General features: G+C 34.0%; 1 protein-coding gene across 1 annotated transcript; it reads right to left on the bottom strand.

The window, feature by feature from the left end:
• Positions 1-1489: 1489 nt before the first annotated feature.
• Positions 1490-19458, bottom strand: SCD1 (stomatal cytokinesis defective / SCD1 protein (SCD1)). Its single transcript, XM_020364824.3, has 31 exons — positions 18969-19458; positions 18791-18884; positions 17407-17608; positions 16963-17104; positions 16773-16873; positions 15586-15649; positions 15131-15244; positions 12844-13064; positions 12483-12537; positions 12304-12387; positions 11546-11735; positions 11234-11363; positions 8993-9035; positions 8856-8900; positions 8319-8394; positions 8115-8188; positions 7973-8023; positions 6846-7003; positions 6717-6764; positions 5989-6046; positions 5790-5873; positions 4350-4611; positions 4056-4255; positions 3885-3949; positions 3671-3794; positions 3367-3548; positions 3193-3264; positions 2948-3108; positions 2769-2810; positions 2252-2460; positions 1490-1865 (listed from the first exon to the last, which is right to left on the bottom strand). Exons 1-31 carry the CDS (start codon positions 19140-19142, stop codon positions 1770-1772), a joined length of 3621 nt encoding a protein of 1206 aa, XP_020220413.2. The 5' UTR covers positions 19143-19458; the 3' UTR covers positions 1490-1769.
• Positions 19459-20345: the final 887 nt, after the last annotated feature.

The raw sequence follows: 20345 nt of genomic DNA, 5'->3' as shown, positions 1-20345 counted from the left end.
CATTTTTCACCGGAAAAGTTTCAAGCAATTGGAGATACTGAGGAAGAACTAATGAAATATGATGAGTCACTCGTCGACTTCACACACAGACATATATACTTTGAGATGTATCACTGTCTCGGATTGTATGTAAACCTGTTTTTCACGTTAAGCAAACCGTCACCAAGTCTTGTTCTTCTATGTACATCAACCTTTTCATTATCTTATGACCTGTAACAACCTCGGTCAAATGGTGACAGTTACATAGAGAAGGAAAATGGACAATAGCAGGTAAAAATATATACATTTCATTAGATAATCTCAGATAACTAACTTGATCGTCGGAGTCTTTTTTGCAAGTACATCTGATATGCTTGGAGAAGGGCGACCAATCTCGAAGACCAACCAATCTCGAAGACCAACCTAGACCAATCTCTCATGATCTCTAAAGAGACCAAGATAGAGAAGATGATAAATCTGACTTGAAGAACCAACCTGATTCTGGTAAGAACATGACCAAATTAAAATATATATTTATTTTCTTCATTTTTATCCATATGTATTTATTTTCTTTATAAGCAAGTGAAGATAATTAAATAGAAATATAAGCCGAGACTCATATTAAAAAATGACCTTTATTCCCAAAAAGTAGATATTGGTAACGTGATCGTCAAATTTGTTAAATAAAGTTTTACTTAACAAATTTTATAATTTGTTGTTATTTACCGATTTCTACTTTATTGAAAAATATATATCACTGTACCAAGGCATACATTTAGTTTTCAGATGACAAATGTAATTTACATATATTATCATTGGTATAAAGATTACGAATTTAATATATATCGATTCATGTAATTCTGATTCATTAATTTAATAATTAACTCACTAATATTCACCTAAAAAAATTCATTAATATAATATTCTAAAAGTCGATGACTAGTTTATGTTTATAAATTAAATGTAGCACTCACCCAATCACTAAATATTTTCATAACTTTGTTAGATGCGAATTCAACTAGAGCTTCACTGCTTTTAACAGGATTATATACTACCTTCAAGAACTTGAAGGTAAATTTGGTTAATCACAACTCCATCTGTTGGATACTTTTGCATCGAATATTATAAACTTCATTTGCGGTTATTAATTGCTTATCCACCCGACATGACTGATAAAAGTAACCTTGTTGTAGTCATTAGTCAATGTTATGCAATGCAGTAGTTAGCTTGTTGACCGACGAAATTAAAAGTGATAATGACAATCTAGCAGGCAAAACAGCCATGCATGATGCATATCTTAATTAAACTCGTTTGTATTACAATGATAAAAGGATTTTGTTATCCTTAAACACACATGATAAGGAATAAAACATGAAATTATTAATAAAATATTTAACATATCTATATTAATATATTATTTTTAAAGAGTATCATTTCCGAATTATCCAGCATACCAAAAATCTTGATATGTGAAAGTAATCATAAAATTCGTTGCAAAAACAATTGAGGCTTTTGATGGTAGACAATATAACTAAATCTATCCACACTAATTAAATTTGTTCTTCGTCGCATTATGTACGTTCATGATACATCAACCTCTAACCACAAAATTACAAATGTTTGCAACTTGGACTTGGACTCATCGAAGATATTTTGCGCATTATATATACTATAAGGGAAATAACCAAAAATATCGGAGAGAACCCCTCCTTCATCAGTTACCATGTGTTGCACCTATAAAATAAAATTATTACAATTTACAAACTTGAACAAGCATTTATCGATCAAGGTCAAATATTAATGGTTGCATCCCACAGCCTTAGAAGCCCATTGCGACCACCGCTGCATATCCTTTTCCTTTCCAAGTCTGAAGCAACACATCTTACCTGGATGTCATAATATGGCCAAAATCAACCCAGGAAAACAAGTTAACAACGAACAACAACAGGAGATATTAATAACGGGCACAGAGTAACATTCTCCGGTCATATATGCACCATTAGCCGGCAAAAAAGTGTTATCAAATAACTAAAGTAAAGAACAATAAATTTTAAATTTAAGCCAAAAGAAATTGAAAGATTTAATTAATTGAATTTCAGTGCTGTAGACTGTAAGTATCTTGGGAGCAAAGAATATCATAACAGAACAATAATTATCTTAAAATTCGCCAGAAAAAACAGAACTTAATCTTGAATATTTTGGTGGCATGAAACAGCAATATCTACATATATATACTTGGAATTATTAACAAAATAGGGAATAAACAACATACCATAGCAACTGTTTTCTGTGGTGTTCTGTAAAGCTGCCAACCAGCCATCTTGGACCCAGGGCCAGAAAAACCACCAAGTCTTTCTTGGGGCCGGTGAAACAGTGACAAAGAATTATCAGCTGCTCCAATGCCTAACCAGTGCTCCCCAGCATTGATAGATAATATGGCGGCATTGTGAATTGTAACATTTTTTGCACATCGTATACCTCCTGCACAGCCAATTAGTATGTTACCAGGTGATCTCAAATGCCTCGACTTTGCAGAGAAGAATTGCACGGGCGTAAACACTAACTCTGGAACATTCTTATATATAACATATAGACTTCTCATGCATTTCTTACAAAGTTGATTTGCTCTAATGTCTAAGATTAAGACACTGTATAGGTGGAGTAGAAAAACGATGATAGTATTATACAATGAGACATTTAGTTTATTGAATGACTGCAGGGTAAGCTACATTGCAAATTTTGCAATTAATTTCATTTTGTTATGTTGCAACAATGAAGAGACGCCATACCATCATCATTTTCCCAAAAACGTAGAAGACCATCAGTTGACCCTGGAATGGAGATTTAACATTTTAGTAAGCACTTGAGATAAAAGCACATAGCAAAAAAATCTCTTCAAGCAACTCCAAAAACCTACAAAATAAAATATATCAAACGGCAACATAGCTATATAGTGGAGATGATGCACCTGTAATTATTCCTCGATCTAAAGAAGAATATTCAACACATAATATTGGCCCTGCATGGCAAGCTAGGACAGCATCACATGTTCCTCGGGAAACAGACCATATTCTTGCTGTCCAATCATCACTACCAGTAATCACAGTGTCACCAACCATTCTTATGGACCTGCATTTATGCATAGGATGGTGTATTTGTTTACATTGGTAAATACCTACAGTAGAAGAAGAGTAGGAATGTATGTTTTTTTACCGTATCCACTGTGTATGTCCTGAAAGTTTATGCATCTGCTTACTAGCACGGATGTCCCATATGTTAGCAACCCTGTGGTACAAGCAGCAGGTTAAACAGATAAACAATGCCAGACAAATATTTGTATCATACAAGGAAAAAACAGTATCCAAAATTGCTTCTTTTTTAACATACACGTCTCTTCCGGCAGCAGCCAAGACTCCCACATTGTCATCATATTCCATGCATAAAACAGCACTAGAGCAACGACCAACAGTTGCAACACATCTATCAGTTCTTACATCCCACATCTTCACAGTACCATCATGGGATGCAGTTAACACCCGTTCACCTGAGAGCATGCGCACACAGCTGACCTACAGGTTGGTTGGCTGTCTGAATTAGTTTCAATTATCTAGTCTGTATATTTATAACAAATTTACAATATCTAAACTGTTTATAATAAAACAACCCAAAATATTTTTAAAATAAAAAATACCGGTCCATCATGGCCTTTAAGCTCTTCTAGAAGTTGAGTTGTTTGCTTATCCCACACCAAAACAGACTGATCATCAGATCCTGATACCACTTTCCCCCTGTCTGAACTTATGGCGCGAACAGTTCTATATTTAATGGCAGAAGCAAGGTTGCAAATTATTACTTATTCAAATATGATGACAACCATACAGGAAATTTAATTAGTGAGAGAGAACCTAAAATGTCCTTTTAAAGTTGCCCTGAGTTCAGAACCGCGAAGACTAGGATCCCAGATCTTGACCTGCATATTTGCAAATATGCACAGCATATCACTTCATTCTGGGTATCAGAAAGCAATGAAACAACTTGGTATAGGGTAATTCCATTTCATAGATATTGACACTTACGGAGCAGTCTGTGCTTCCACTAATAAAGAAACCAGCATCTTCACGGTCACCCACCAAATCCCACACTTCTCTTTTCGTAACACAATGGAGAGCAGTAATGGCACCATTGTGACCCCTAAGTACGCGAACATTAGTTTGAAGCTTTTTCTGGCCACCACTTGATAGATCTTGTTTGCGAGGAGTCCCATTTTCATTTGTAGCTAGAATTATAAAGCAGTACAACAAACTGATATTGGCAGTTTATTCAAGAATCAAGACTTAATGATATTGGCGGTTCATTCAAGAACTAAGTACCTGAATTGCCTCCATCAGATGTCCATCTACGAACACGACTAAATGAGCTAGATCTAGTTGTTGTGTTTCGGCTGAACATACTCTGCACCCAACTTCTACCAACACCAGTTGCCTCAGTGGGTTGCTGGTTCTCATCTTTGACATCTTTAGAATGTGGGGATGACAATGCAAGTGATAACACAGACTGTGCCTTCATTGAGGTGATTCCCCAGTATCCATTACGTAATTGCTGGATATGAGACAAGAACCCTCTGATTTTTATCTGAATCAATCATAGATGAATGATTCAGCAATAATTTATGACGTGAGACCAAAATTTAAATAGTATAAAATCAAGACAAATAGATTAACTAATACATAAATAAGTGAATATTCACAAGAAAGAGAACTCGTACAATTGTTATATTGACCATTAACACTGACTAAACGAATTAGCACTCTGGATGATTTATTGCAAGGAAAATAGGATGAGATGAAAGGACACAAGAATGGAATATATTATAGTAGTTTGGGTAGTGTTTTTGGGTAGACGAATATTAACATTTTGTACTTTCAATTATTAGATGCCTAATTATTATTTTATAATGGGACTTAAACTAGGGTTTCTTTTCACATCCATTTTACTTGCTTGGGAATTACCAACCTACAAGATATATTTGGTATTCTTCTACAAAGGGATTGCTATGTACATCAAATTCAGAGTACGACGAATAACCAAGTAATCAAACTTGTCCATTTTGCTTTCCTACCATCTTTTCATTTGTCCTTCAAAGTCTTTATTGCAGTGTTGCATCAGTACTTCCTGGGTTCTATAATACATAAGCCAACACATAATTCAAATTTGCATCTTCACTCCAATGAATTATGTACCAAAAAAACAGTCTGTAACGGTGTCAAATAGGACTATGAAATCTCAAACTTCCACAGTTAACTTTTTCATTATTTTTTATGACTTGTAATACTTCGACTACAAAAACACTAAACACACACTCAACATAAAAAATAAAATAAACTAGTATTAAAATAAGAATATTTAAATTTAAAAAAAATTAAAATTAAAATTAAACCTGATTTTGAGAGGGGAAGGGGATGATTTTAAACAAGGTTATTAGTTTCATTTCATGGAACAGTAATCTCCCACGTGAATGTCAACAAAATTCAACCCACTAAAAGTCAATGTAAGCCTCAAGATATTTTGTATGCCTCAAGATAAGTCAATGTAATTTACTCTAATTTAGTTCATAACATTTTTCTTTGTTCTCTATACCTTGTAGCCTAAAAAAAATGAATGACTCATTTTTTTTAAAAGAAAAAGATCTAACATTTCCAGAAGCCTGTTATCTGTCTCCATACTCCCTATATCGCTTTATCTGATACAAAATTAGTTTCATAATTTTCATGAATTGGATTTTTCCAAAGACTAAAATAGCATTAACTTACAAATTGCTTGGATCCAATGCTGTTCCTCTCTGCTATTGTTTCGATCATGAACCAAGCATCACTATCAGGAAGTCCCAGCCCAGCCTTCATAAAGAGAAAAGAGGATCAGTATTAAAAGCACAAAAAGATACAACTTGACTCAAATGAAATTACAAAAGGTAACAAGGAAATTCAAGCACATGAATAGCCAAAACAATACCATGTGTGATGTCAGCACAACAAGCTGAGCTGTCACCAAAGATGCATAGTTGGCAGACCTGGCAAAAAAAGCAAATGCATAAACATTAGTCAATTAGTGGGTCACTAGTTAAACCACATAAGCTGGTATAAAGAAAATATTATTTAATATATATATATGTTATGTTTGTCAAGTAGATACACATAAGTTACTATGGTGTAGTGGTCAAGTTTGCTCTACTAAACTACTAGGTCGTTAAAAGAAACCAGCGCATGCCTCTCCATCTCAAGCCAGCCCAACATGTCTCCACCAGCAATGCAAGAAAGTGCAAATCAATGCAGTGATGCACAGCAACACGCCTCTTGAGTGAACGTCTCAAGAGCACACCATAAGTGGCAGAAAAGCACGACTCTAAATGTAGGAGTTGCAGAAAGGAGAAAGTTTTAAAGAAAAGCTCGAAATGCATGCAGTTAAGGGTAATATATGTATTTCCCTGGTAAGCACATCCAAGACTAAAATAAGTAACAACCCAAGGTTTAGCCTTGATGGAATCCTCTCCTTAGTCTTGCCTCCTAGAGTTCTCATACTAATAATTGCCCCATCAGAAAAAATATTTATGAGGATAAAAGAAGATAAAGTTTATGAGGCCAAAAAAAGAAACAAGATAGAGAAGGAGGAATTTGTTTATATAGAGAGAAACAGAAGACAATCAAAGAAAAGTTAAATACAGAAAAAAATTTAATGCTTACTTGTTTGACGATTGCTCCATTAAATAGTCAAAATATCCTTCCCAAAATCTGCACAGAAAGTACACAAACTAAGTTAAAAAGTAATTCCTGACACTGAAATTATGAAGAAATAATACATGTAATGAATACCGTAATTCCTCCCATATAGATAAAGAGATAAGATGACGTTGGACATAGTCTGGCACATTATTATTATCTTTCTTATACATATCAGAAGAAACTTCAAGAGCATCTCTAATGGTCAATAAGTCATTCCGTGATGTTGCCCGATTGATAGCTGTTTTAAGCTGAAAATAAACAAATTTAAAGAGGTGATAATTAAGAAAAAAAAAATTCTAAAAAATAACTTTAAAAAGAAAATTGAATGTTATTGTGACAAGAAAATTCCATGATGTTGTCCGATTGATAGCTATTAAAGGAAATGAAATGATATTAACACTGGAAATTTGTATTGTCACTTAGAATGGTATATCTGATACAAGTATCAACAAGAAAGAGATGAAAATGATCAGAGCACAGCTTCTATCTACTATAATAGCTCCTACGAAGATGGTAGTGGAAATAAAAAGAAACAGAATCGGGACAACCACTGTTAAGAGAGAACCAGTTTCTCTCTTCGTTCTCATCCACTAACAAACACAACATAATCCCCCCACCCCAGTTCCTCCCCCTCCAATATACCCATTCCCTTTTTCTCTCTCTGTCCTGTTGCATGATGATTCCTGCATCTCTACCCCCATTGCTTGACAGCCACATGGCCATTCATGCCTCCTCCCTTACTCAGTTCCTCCCCCTCCAATATACCCATTCCTTTTTTTTCTCTTTTTTTCCTGCTGCTTGATGATTCCCAGATCTCTATCCCCATTGCTTGATAGCCATGTGACCATTCAGATATCCCCCCTCTCCTCCAACTCCTCTGGTCCTTGGGCCCATTTCCCTCCTTCCTTATCTCTATTTTTTCTCCTTCTACAAACTTGTATGGGCATATCAAAACTACAATCCCATGAATTATAGAGGAAACAATAGTGTCTTGGGGAATTTTACTATAAGGGACAGGAAGTAAGGCAATGGGTTGGTTATGTAATCTAGGTAGATGTGCTACCCAGGTTGAAAGTTTACCTGTTTGCTAGGTATCGTAACAAGATTGCTACACCAATAAATGCCATTCACAGATTTATAATTTCAAATTATTTCTTTGCAAGTTTAATACATTAAGGATTAAAAAGTCATATGCACAAAGCATAATATTTGTTTACCAATTCTTTCACTGCAATAAACTGTTCTTCAGTGAGCTGACAGTCCCAACCCTGGTAAAAAGATCCACCATAAGATTCAATGTACTAGAACAAGAAGTTATAAATAAATAAATGTCAGTGTGACCTAAATAAAGCTACTAACCGAATGTATATGCTCCCTTATACATTCAACAAATCCACTGCCACCAATCCCCTCTGCATCAGATTCAATCAAAGCTGCAAAACCAACCACACAATCACCTTTTGACAAGCTCTACAGACTTCTAATACAAACTTTGTCTGGCATCATACGAAATGTTTTCTCCACAAGTATTCACAAGAAATGAGATATGCTAAAACGTAATACCAAGTATTGTTCCATATTCAAAGGATGAGAGAGGATCATCAGTTGCTCCTAATTTAAGAAGCCGCAGCCATAAACCCTGTGTGATGAAAAATACACAATGTAATAAGAGAAAAGCAGATAAATGAAAGATACAAGCTTGCATTTTATCAAGTGAACATGAAAGAACCAAACCAAAATAGTGTTGGAATAAAACAGAACACAGTATATGGAGCATTACTCAACAGGAACCCCCTGATCACTGTGAGCAAGAGATAGCAGATGATGTATAATTACTGTCCCTTGGAGTATTTGAGAGACCCTGACCCTCTTCCAATATAATTCCAAAACCTTCCTATCTAGGTTTTCCATTCACCCACCTATATAACTGGATTTCTAACTAATGTTTAGTATTATGATCAATTAGGCGACTTTCAGTTAGGTTGAGTTGTTCTCTCCTGCTATCTCGGCTACTCTCCTCATGCAGACCTGTTTTACTTAAGCTCCATTATCAGAACACATACACACACGATAATATAAATAAAGGATCAAGGAAGCTACCTGCAGCTTAACCTTAATATCTAGCACCATGCGCTCCCTTTCAGCCTGAAACCACAAATCAATAATGTTATGGACCATTTAAATCTATACTTCATCGACACATAAGAAGTGGCAATATTCTGGTAGTTTTAACTTACAGCTCTCTCAAGTGGACTAAGAGTATCTGCTAAAGGATCCTTACTGCTCAACACAGAAATGAATAGTAAGGTAGAGAGAAAAAAGCAGAGGAAGAAGTAAAAGATAAACCATACACACAAGCATGACAATCAGTTTATTCAACAGATAGAATAAAGCAGAATGTATTGCTCATATCATAAAACAAATTGTCCCAAATACCCAATAGCAAAGCAGTGCATAAAATTTATGGAGAAATTGAGAGTTTTCTCAAATTTCTAATGTTTCTGAATGTTTTTAGAATATAAACTTTGGAAATTTTATAGGGGACTTTGTAGCTGGAGAGGGACATTAGAATTTATGTTGTTCAAGGTGTTACCTCTATAGTGGGATAAAATGGTCTTAGACACTGGTAGGTACCCGAACAAAAGAGTAAGTAACAGTACTTTTTATTGAACTGAAATGGAAAGGTCACAAGGTTCCCACTAAAATTTTCCACCCCGTCTTCTCAATCTACTTGTTCCTTAATACTCGTTTACACCTGCATTCCAGCTCAACAATAAGTTATTTTCCCCTCCAGTTTCTCTCTCTAATTTTTTATCCTGTGTGACACCTCTTTTTTTCCTTCTTTCATAGACTTTAGTTTTATTGGTGGGTTCTATCAACTCTCCCCCTCAAAACTCTCCTTGTCTTCAAGGAGGAACACAGTGCTCTTCACTGTTCTGGAGCGGGCACACAGTGGACACGCCATGGACGCGATTGCGCCTCCGCACAAATTGAACACATCTCAGTCTCCACGAATACCTAAAAAACAGACATGTCCAATTGTGGACATGCCTGGTCGTGGACACAGACACAGGCACAACCCAATGCCTTAATGTGTACAACACGACACTCTGATGCACAAACCAAATCTCTGACATGTGGATTTGAGATTTTTTTTTTTTTTAAAAAAGAAAAAAATCTTGATAACAATGATGGAGGATTTGAGATTTGTTATTAAATAAAATAAAAATGTAGAGAAAAACATAAACACAAGCTATGTTTTTCAATGATGATGACCAACAATGAAAATTTCTCACAATATTTCTTTTTTCATGACTATATGATGATTTTTGTTAGATTTTTTGTTGTGGACTATGATGTCTTTTTTTTTTTATATTTAGCAAGTTATGTCATCAAAATATAACTTTTTTGTCATGTTATTCATATTATATATTATATATATGTCGTGTCCATGTGTCCTACGTTTTTTAATTTTGTTGTATCTTCGGGCCTGTTTCAGTGTCCTCGTGTCATGTCCGAATCCATGCCACATAGCTTGCAGGACCAACTCAAGATGATTCTTGTAACTTGCTTCATTTGAGCTATAAATCAGTATGTCATCAAAGAATACTAAGAAAAACCTCCTTAAATAAGGTTTTAGGATTCAGTTCATGAGGGCTTGGAAGGTGGAGGGGGCATGGTTAATCCAAATGGCATAACCAAATATTGAAAGTGACCCTCGTGTGTCCTAATACCCATTTGCACTCACATTCCACTCCTTCCCTCCCACTATCCCCACCTCCAGCTCAGCAGATAGTTTTCTTCCCCTCCAGTTTCTCTTTCTAAGTTTTTATCTTGTGCAATGCCACTTTTTTTTTTCCTTTTTTCATAGACTTTAGTTACTTGTGGGGTTCTATTAGGCACTCATAGTACCCAACTACTAAACTAATAGTAAAAGCTGGTATACATAGATTGCACAATTGGACATGCAAAGAGACAGCCTAGTTTTGCTTAGTTGATGAGCATTTCTATTTTGAGTTTTGCAATGTGTAGCTTCTAGAAAGTTCATCCTCCTCTTTTGCACTTTTTCCTTTTATTCCACTAAAAATATTCTTTTATCAAACAATAAAAAAGAGCCAAAACTTTTGGCACAACGAACCAGTTCTAACCATTTACCTAAGTCAAAATTGCCTTGCTTGGCTGATGCCCATAAAAATTTATGCAAGCCATATAAATAAATTCCAATGCCTCCTTACCTTAACGGAGCATTAGTAATGAATACCGAGGCTTGATAGAATAAACTTAATTAAAAAGCTTCCAAGACTAAAAGAAATTTGTCATATGTATCCTCATATTGGGAGAGAGTCCTTTTAAAAAACACCTTATGAAATAACTGAAAAGGATATGCAAGACAATGTTCCTGGCACCAATACAGTCATATTGATAAACTTCAAAAATAAAATAACACCATTTACCCTTTCCACACTTGCTTGCATTACCTTGGAGTATGTCTTCCTGAGTACTCAAAAGCATTACTAACTGTTGCAAGAATCTGTTTCCTCTTTTCTTCTTGTTCTTCTGTTCTGATGTTTGAAGGGAATCTATCGTATGTGTATTTGGCACCAGATCCTGAAGAAATCAAAAGCAATAACCATATCCAGTTTAGCTTATATTCCCAACAAATTCTTTTTTTTTTTAACAGAAAATGTTAGTAATTAATGAGTTATGTTAGTTGGGAGATTCGAACCCACTCCCTTCTTAGCAACTAATTCATTTAGCTAGAAAATTTGATTATAAGTAATTCATTTCACCTGATATTCCAACATCAGAATCTGATACTGTTAAAATCTCAGGCTCTACTGAGGATGAAGGAAGAACTGACATAGGGTTTTGACCCCTTCCAATTGCATCTTGTAGCTTATCAAGCAGATTATAGTTTTCATCAGAACCTACTCTCTCCAAATAATCCAAGAAACCATGAGTGTCAAGGAACTGGGCTATCTGTAAAATTAAATTTGGAATTAGTATAAAGAAAAATTCTTCAATGATATGAAGAATAAAATTAGCATTCCAATCATAAATCAAGAAAAGAGAATCTGACCACTACATGGTGGAATCTTCATTATTACATATAGTATGTTTGGCTAAGCGCTGAATGGTTCCAAACATGGGTTTGATGCTAGTAAACATTATTATGAAAAAAAATAATAATAATAGAAATTTTCAAAACAAAATTGTTTTTACTCCTAAAAGCACATTTGCCTTGAAGTGAGAAGAAAAAGTAGCTTTTGCATTGGGTTGTGAATTTCATACCATGTTTCACTACAAACTTGCTTTTTGAGATTGAAGTTTCCAAACATAGATCATCACACTTCAAACTCGCTTTTAACCAAAATCAATTTTACAAAACCAAGTTTTCAAATGCCTCATCCAGGCACACTATATGAGACTGAATCTAACTATCATAATCAGTAGAGAAATTTAATCATGATTAGGATAATTTAAACCATTGCTATTTTCCATCACTGTTAATTGGAGAACATAATCTATGACATGACCCACAATTTACCATGGGCTCTGTCGGTTGATTAGTAGAACGAGATCGCTTCTTCAAAAAAGCTTGGGAGTTGAATACTTGAGTAGCGCTATTTTCCTGAAGTCAAATAAAGAAAATTCAAAGGTCATAACAAAGTTGGGCTACCAAAGATTGAAAACTGAATCTTTGAAACAAAAAAAGAAAATTCATACTAGGAAATTGCGATAGCCACTTAAAACTGTTGCAAAGAACTTTAGGAATATCATCCTGCACAAGACACAATGACACATCAAACTGGACACTACTTATGTGCAACCAAAATGTCTGGTTTGCTTCAAAAGAATGCAATATACACAGAAAATCAGAATTGTTGAGGCTATTTTGAAGAAGGATTTCAATCAGAAAATTAACCACATAGAGTTCAATAGAAAGCACAAATCAATCATCAATTTATTGGTCCAGTTGCATCTATTGCTGAATTACATATGATAAATCCAAAGAGACAGTAAATTTTATAAGGTTCTTAAATATGGAACTCATGGAAAGCAGCATACTCTAGCATCCAAACATCACCTTAGCTGAAGGTCGTGTTCCTCTCCCCATGGTTTAGCACTAAGTTTAGGATAATTCTCAGATACACTGTATATTCCAGACTTCATTTCATCAATTCCAATTACATTGGGATATAATAGCTTCATTATCTCACCACGCAAAAAGCTGAATTCTGGTTCAGGAATAGGAGGAATTTCCTCTGAGGTAGTGATAAGATTATACTCAAGGTCCACAACAACAACCTACAAAAGGTTAAGAGACAACATCTTTTATCAAAGAAAAAAACATCATTTGACAAATAGAATCTCTCACATGCACAACCTCTAAATTAACAAAACTAAACAGTTATAAAAATTAAACAAAACAAAAAACTGCTCTGCCAAGTAGCACTTTTGATAGCTAGTAAGAGACAAAGAAAATGCAGTTCATCAATTGTATGAAGATAGTGGAACCTAAATGATATATGTCACAGGTGAAGAAGCAAGAGACAGGATTACAGGCAAGATCAAGAATATGAAACATTTTACAGTTTTCTTGGAATGACAGCCCACGTTGAATTGTATGGCACTTGGAAGAAATCTAACAAAGCACCATCACGAAGTAGTAGGTTCACATGGTGGAAAATGATAACCATATATTCATAGATTTACATGAATATAATCAAAATCATTCTATACTTGCTATTGTTCTTGGAATCTTCAGTTAATGATTAATATTTGATCCAACTGTGATGAGATAGAGAAACAACACTCTCGAGCACCAGCTCAAGTACACAGAACATAATATATAAGGTAACTTAGTATTAAGGCATAATTTCACTTTTGGTACCCAGAGAATAGTGTTTGGATGGTTTTACTCCCCCAATTTTTAATTTCTTGATTTTGGTACCCTTAGTTTCAAATTGTGCAACTTTGATCCATCCATTAATTTGAAATTCAATATTTGACGGACATACTAATGTGACTGTAGTGTATGGACATGGATATTGCTGACATTGAGCTGGAGTGCTGATACAAGTTGTTGCTGTGAGTCCTAATTTGTAATCACTCGATTTTGGTACCCGAGTTAACTTGACATCCAACGTTTATGAAAAGGAAAAAATTGTTAAAGCTCAAACTTGAACTCATGACCACGAGTATGGACAAGCAATAAAACCATCACTACACCACCTAGCATATTTAGTTATAGTATAAGTACGACAAAACTATTATATGTAGTTCTTAAGGGAGCTTTAGTGTGCAAATACTAAATTTTCAATTAATAAAAAATTATTTCAATGCTAACTTCTAATATTTTTATACTTAATATTATTTGCAAAACAATTAAGTATTTTTTTAAAATTATATATATATACACATATATATTAATTGAATAAAAATAATATTGATTTGAATTATAATAATACTAACATTAAAACTCATGTCATGCACAGAAATCATCTTAATAATTTGGTCATTCAATTATTGTTTTATTTTATTTCAGGTACAAAATTCTAAAATACTTTGTCAGTTGATATATGCACAATTTGAAAAATATGGAGACCAAAATGACACAATTTGAAAAATATGGAGACCAAACTTGCACAATTTGAAATATGGAGACAAGAATCAAGCACTTAAAATTTGGGGGACAAAAATTGCCGAAGCACTATACTATGGGGATCAAAAATGCAATTAATCCTAGTATTAATAATAATGAAATTCCCCTATCTTGCATCTCTAAAATTGTAAATATGACAAAAATCAATTGACATTTAACTAACTTGATTATCAGATGTAATTCCAATTATTTAATTTTGTTTATCAAGTGTTTGCCATGTATGGAGTAAAACAGACTGTCACTGTCAATTCTGTTTGAAATCAACAATGGATAACTTTTTTGGTCTAAAGCCAGGCCTCATCATGAACATGCAGATACAGGTAACAGAAAATACAAAGGCATTAGTCCCTAACTCTATCCAGTCAAAATAAAAGTAAGACATAATTGAACTGATAAAGTAGCAACAAATTTAAGACCAGGCCCAAGAATTAGCAACCTAAAACCATAATGTTTTCTTCTGAAATTAAGAATTCATACAACATTGACTCTTTAACGATTCCTAATATTCATCATTCCCCATTACAAATAGAAAATCATTAGATATAACAGTATACCTTTGATCAAATGAAGAACAAAATGCCACTAACTAGTAGAAAAAACTAAATGGAATTCACAACTACAAAGTGAACTCAGCCACAAACTGGACTTTGTGTAAAATAAGTAGTGATGGTGGTGGTGGTGGTGAGGAACAAGAGAAGTAATGACTTACCCCATCCATTGTCAGAGTAGAAGTATCAACTCCTGAATGGAGCCCCATCATATAAGGTGTAGGAGCATCAATATAATCTACTCCACTGAAAAACAGCAACGGAATGTATACATGCTTGAGGAAAGAAAAACAAAAAAAAAAAGACCCAAGAAAGAGGGATTAGAAGCGAGTCAGCAAAAGGTATCAATATTTTAGGAATTAGCAAAACTAGTTATTAAATATGATATGCACACAGGCCGAACCAAAAATTTCAAGTGGGGATGCTAAATATACTGGAGGGGGTTGCTTAACCGATTGCATATAGTGATTAAAGATGGAAAAAATGTTTGGAGGAGCTATCACCTACTTTGCCCCAAATATAGCAGCTGCCACCCCAGGTAATATTTAAGGGTTAAAAAATGGAGTAAATAAATAAAGGAAAAACTCATGTCAATTCTAAGATTTTCAAATCTTACCTGCCATCGGAATGGGTAGATTAAGTGACAAATGGCCTCTGATACAAGAGTTAGAAGAGAATACCTGCCAAATGAAAATACAGACTAAACAGTCATTTTATAAACTGATTTAAATATAAGTCTAACTGACAAATTACCAGACAACTCAGATAAATTGAGGGAAAATTATGATCAACCTGTAATATTTACTACACAACATGCTTAATCACTGGTAATTGGTCCTTAATACTATTTTTCTCTAAAAGAAGTCATGCTAGAATAATGATAAAGTACTCCAAATTTCAAAATATCAAATGAAGCCCTAGTTCAATTTCACTTTCACATAAAGTAACTACCAGAGAAGTGGTTAAATAACACAATGAATTGTATAGTACATAAAAATCAAACAAGAAGAAATAGACAAATCCTTTTTCAACTTTTTATTTGGTAGCAGGCCAACACTCTTGAGTTCAAATAAGTTGCATAGAAGCAAAGTATAAATAAAAAACAAGGAACTAGGCTACATAAATATCCAGGGGAGCACATATTCAGTATCCCAACATTTTGATATCATTGGCCTATAAATCAGAAGAAGCAGCGTCTATATCAAAACAGAGAGGCATAGATCCTTTTAAGATGATTTTTTATGGACTCCATGCTGTCTAGAAATCCCACCCTAATCGTATATTATGATAGAACTTCCTTGTAGCTGAAATATACAAACATGATGTGTTGATTTGGTCATGCTACAACAGTAACCAATTATAAAAGCCAAATAAGTTCAACTCTCCTTTAGGGAAAATCATGCATAGAATAAAAAATTGAAAGGTCATTTTGTAGGGGTCCAGTAGACCAAGGTGTGAATACCAAAATGGATCAATATAGCTGAAACTGTTCCACCAGGTGCACTTATCACTTATCAGATCTCCTCACTTTGTCAAAATATCAAAGGATTTCCAGGGGAATCCAAATGAATTCCAAATGCAAACTGTATTATCAGTATGAAGTATAGAGCAAACACAGGTAAAACTTGTAAAAATTATATAGGGTAAAATTTACTATTAGCTTCAAAGTGTCAGCTGTGATCAACATAAAATTTATGGTAGCATAGATGGAAGTCAAAGAACCAGATCATTGCCACTGGAGCGGTCCATGTTGACCAAAAAAGTAATGGAAAATTATTTCAATAGTCTTAAGGAGAAAGATACTTGTTAGCACGAAGCAAAATCCTTCTCTCAAGCAACACTGCTGTAAAAAGTCTCACTAAGTTGTCAACATCCAAACACTGCACTAGAGGCTGAAATGATATCTGTTCCACAAAATTTAGGACAGTTGTCAACTAATGAAGCAGAAGCAACAAGCTACTAAACCTGAGAAAAAAGATCTAGTAGACCATACATCAGCATGGGGAAGCCCATCATTAGGTGGAACCTCTACAGAAAGTAGACAACTCTCAATAGCAAACAGAACTCGTTCCTTTCCAGGAGTTGGCAAAGGCACACTGGACACCATATGTGCTATAACATCCCATAGCGGCTTCCTGAAATTATTGTAGAGCTGGGGAATATTAAAAACAATATGAACAGAACACAATGCATTTTCACTTTTAATCAAAGGAAAAACTTTTGGTCACATCCATGAAGCACAACTATAACAAAACTCACAGTTACATGATTTTGTAAGGGATAAAATGATTAAACTGAGTTGTGTTATCAGTGTTGATTTTTTAAAAAGGTAAAAATGATTATTACTTTATTATCTACTGTGTAGTACCTAAACAAAGACTGTTAAGCTGGTTCGTTAAAAAAGCAGGTGAAGTTTTTGCCACCATGGCACACTTACCTACTTCCATTTGGGGAAAAACACAGAGCAAATATTTCCTCTAGAGCACTTCTTAGTACACTGAAACTAGGCAAGCGTGAAACCAGGCAGATGCATTTGTCAGCATATGAATTTGCCTGTATCCGGTAGGCCTCTGCAATATCCTCACAAACTGGATCCCGGAAAGAAATGCAACTTACATAGATTTTTGATCCATCACCCTCTGTATCAAAAGTTTAGGTTAATAACACCCATACTGAGAAGTAACAATGTAGCAAACAACCAAAATATATAAAGTTATTGAATAATTACTCATTACTTAAAATGTGTGTTGTTAAAGAAAAGGTTGAGATTGAAAAGGCGACAACAGAAAAAAGTAAAGGTAAGTGTAAATGTGAAATGTTAACAACATTGTGCAGAATTGAAGGGCCATCATTGCTCTTTCTCAATATATTTGTGTTACATGGAGCAAGATTTCAAAACTACACGTCCATTTATTATATAACATTGTCAGGTGGCTGATTTCATTTGGAACAGGTGTTTGGGTCGTGGATGAATAATTGAATATTGGATGTATCGTATGTACCCATTCACTTTGGAACAGTTTCCCTCTGTTCACTTTGTTAAAGCATAATGCCTGCATCAAGAACCTCTACTAGCCCTAATTTTTCTCAGTTCACTTAGCTCATGCCTGTGTTTACAGCTTCTCTCCAATACCTGACTTGTGGCTTCTGAGGGAGTTTCCCAGCATGCAGTAATTGGGGGAGCCTTGCTGCATTCCAGACTCTCTAGTTTTCCTTGTCTTCCTTTTCTTATTTTACTATTTTAGAGGCTATATTTTTTATATAAAAAAAGAAATTCATTAAGGAAGAGTAAAAGAAACGCACAAAAACCCCTTCCAATAAGAATGTAGAGGAGGGTGCACATCAATTAAGCAAAACACATCTCTCTCAATATCCAACAAACCAACCCCCCTCTACAATAGTCACTAGCTCTACACAAAAGTGAGAACACCACTATCACTTTATCCCAAAGAAGCAGTAACACCAAGAGACTATCACCGAAAATTTCCACATCCTCTCATTATCTGTAATTTACTACTACCATCACCAATAAAACTTCCATTATTAGCAACACACTTCATCATCGTGACATCTCACTCACGTCTCCTACAACATAGCATCTCAATTCTCAACCGATACCTCAGTCCCGACTCCCGAGCATTAAAACAGTGCAGCATATGCACAATCTCTAACCACATATTCACGCTTCACCACGACCACATTCCTCAGGTTCACCGAGTAATTTATAGTTATGACCATTCTCAGCAAGAAGCTTCGAGAAACAATGTCTAACTTCCTAGTAAACTTCCACAAAACTAAAAATGAATTGAACTCAAGCATACCGGTCAAAACAATCGGATAGCTCCGCGGAAACGTGGAATGATCATTGGAATCGAATCCCGACGAATAGAATTCAACGCCGGCTGGTAGAACACACTGAAAGAAATAATGACACGTATCAGATCAAAGTGAAGACAATGGAGCAAATGCGAAAGCGAAGGAAGAGATATTTGTGGTTACTGTGGAAAGCTGAGGTGGCGGAGGAGGGTAGAGAGTGTGATTGGGAGGAGGATGCTGATCGAGAAGAGAAGGAAGATACATGCAACCAGGGCCATGGTACCCTTTGCTTCCGTCGATGGTTCGAATCTCTGGTCCGATCCCGCACACCACGAAGTACTCGAAGATTCGTGACATTTCTCTCGGCGAAGGCGAATCGAAGAGTTTCGATCTTTTCTGATTTCTTCCCCTTTCCCCTCTCCGAAACCGGGAGAGAAGGGGTGCTCGGAGATCTGGCTATATCGGTCTTTCCGATTCGTGAATTTGAATGTGAACTTGTTCGCTTCTTAATTTGGATTGTTGAAACGAGCGACTTTGTTAGTTACGGGGTTTGTAGCGACATGCAACCCAGGAGCTGAAGCGCTGGAAATTCATGTTTTTCTTCCAGTTCAGGGATTCATTGGCCAAACACAGAAAGGGAGAGAACGAAACAACTTGTTAGTATGTACCCAGAATTAGTTAAGTAAAATAACGTGTTTAACGAAATGAACAAGTCATAATTGGAAAATTGCACACACTTTTCATAAATTATTTTATAAGTTGATTCAAATTAATAAAATAAAATATTAAATTATTTTTTATTTTTTATTTTTTATTTTTTATTTTTTATTTTATTTTAGATTCAACTTATATATTGAAATTTTTTAATTTAACAATTATGATTATTAAAATTTGATGTAAAATATTAATTATTAAATGGATAAATTTACTCATCAAATAAATAGATCATTCCTCTTTTTATAAATAAATAAATAAATTGAAGAGAGTTTAAATAAAATTAATATAATTTTTGAATTATAATTTCATATATATTTATATTTATATTAAATTTTATTAAAATTAAATAATAATTTAAATATTTATATTTTAATATATTTTAAAATATATATTACGTTAACTTTATTTCATAAGAATATTAAATTAATATAAAATTTTATATATATAATTTAAGAGTAAGAAAATTTTAATATAATAATAAATTTTAAAATTTTATATTTAATTATAAATTAAATAAAAATATTAAATTAATATAAAATTTTATATATATGATTTAAGAGTAAAAAAATTTTAATATAATAATAAATTTTAAAAATTTATATTTAATTATAAATTATTAAAAAGTGTAATAATTCGTAAAAATTATATCAATATTATTTAAACTTTCCTCGTATAAATTTACTTAGTTACATTCACTTTTTTTTATATTTTTAAAATACACCAATTATGACATGCTAATTAACCCTTTTATAAAAACAAATGGTGTAATCTTGTAATTCTTATGTGTTGTTTATTATATTTTGTTTTTTTAGAAAGAGTAAGTTAGTAATTTATAATTATAAT

This window comes from Cajanus cajan, chromosome 2 (genome assembly GCF_000230855.2).
Source record: "Cajanus cajan strain Asha chromosome 2, NIPB_CcT2T_4, whole genome shotgun sequence".
NCBI lineage: Eukaryota > Viridiplantae > Streptophyta > Magnoliopsida > Fabales > Fabaceae > Cajanus > Cajanus cajan.
This window is presented reverse-complemented; position numbering and strand designations above follow the sequence as displayed.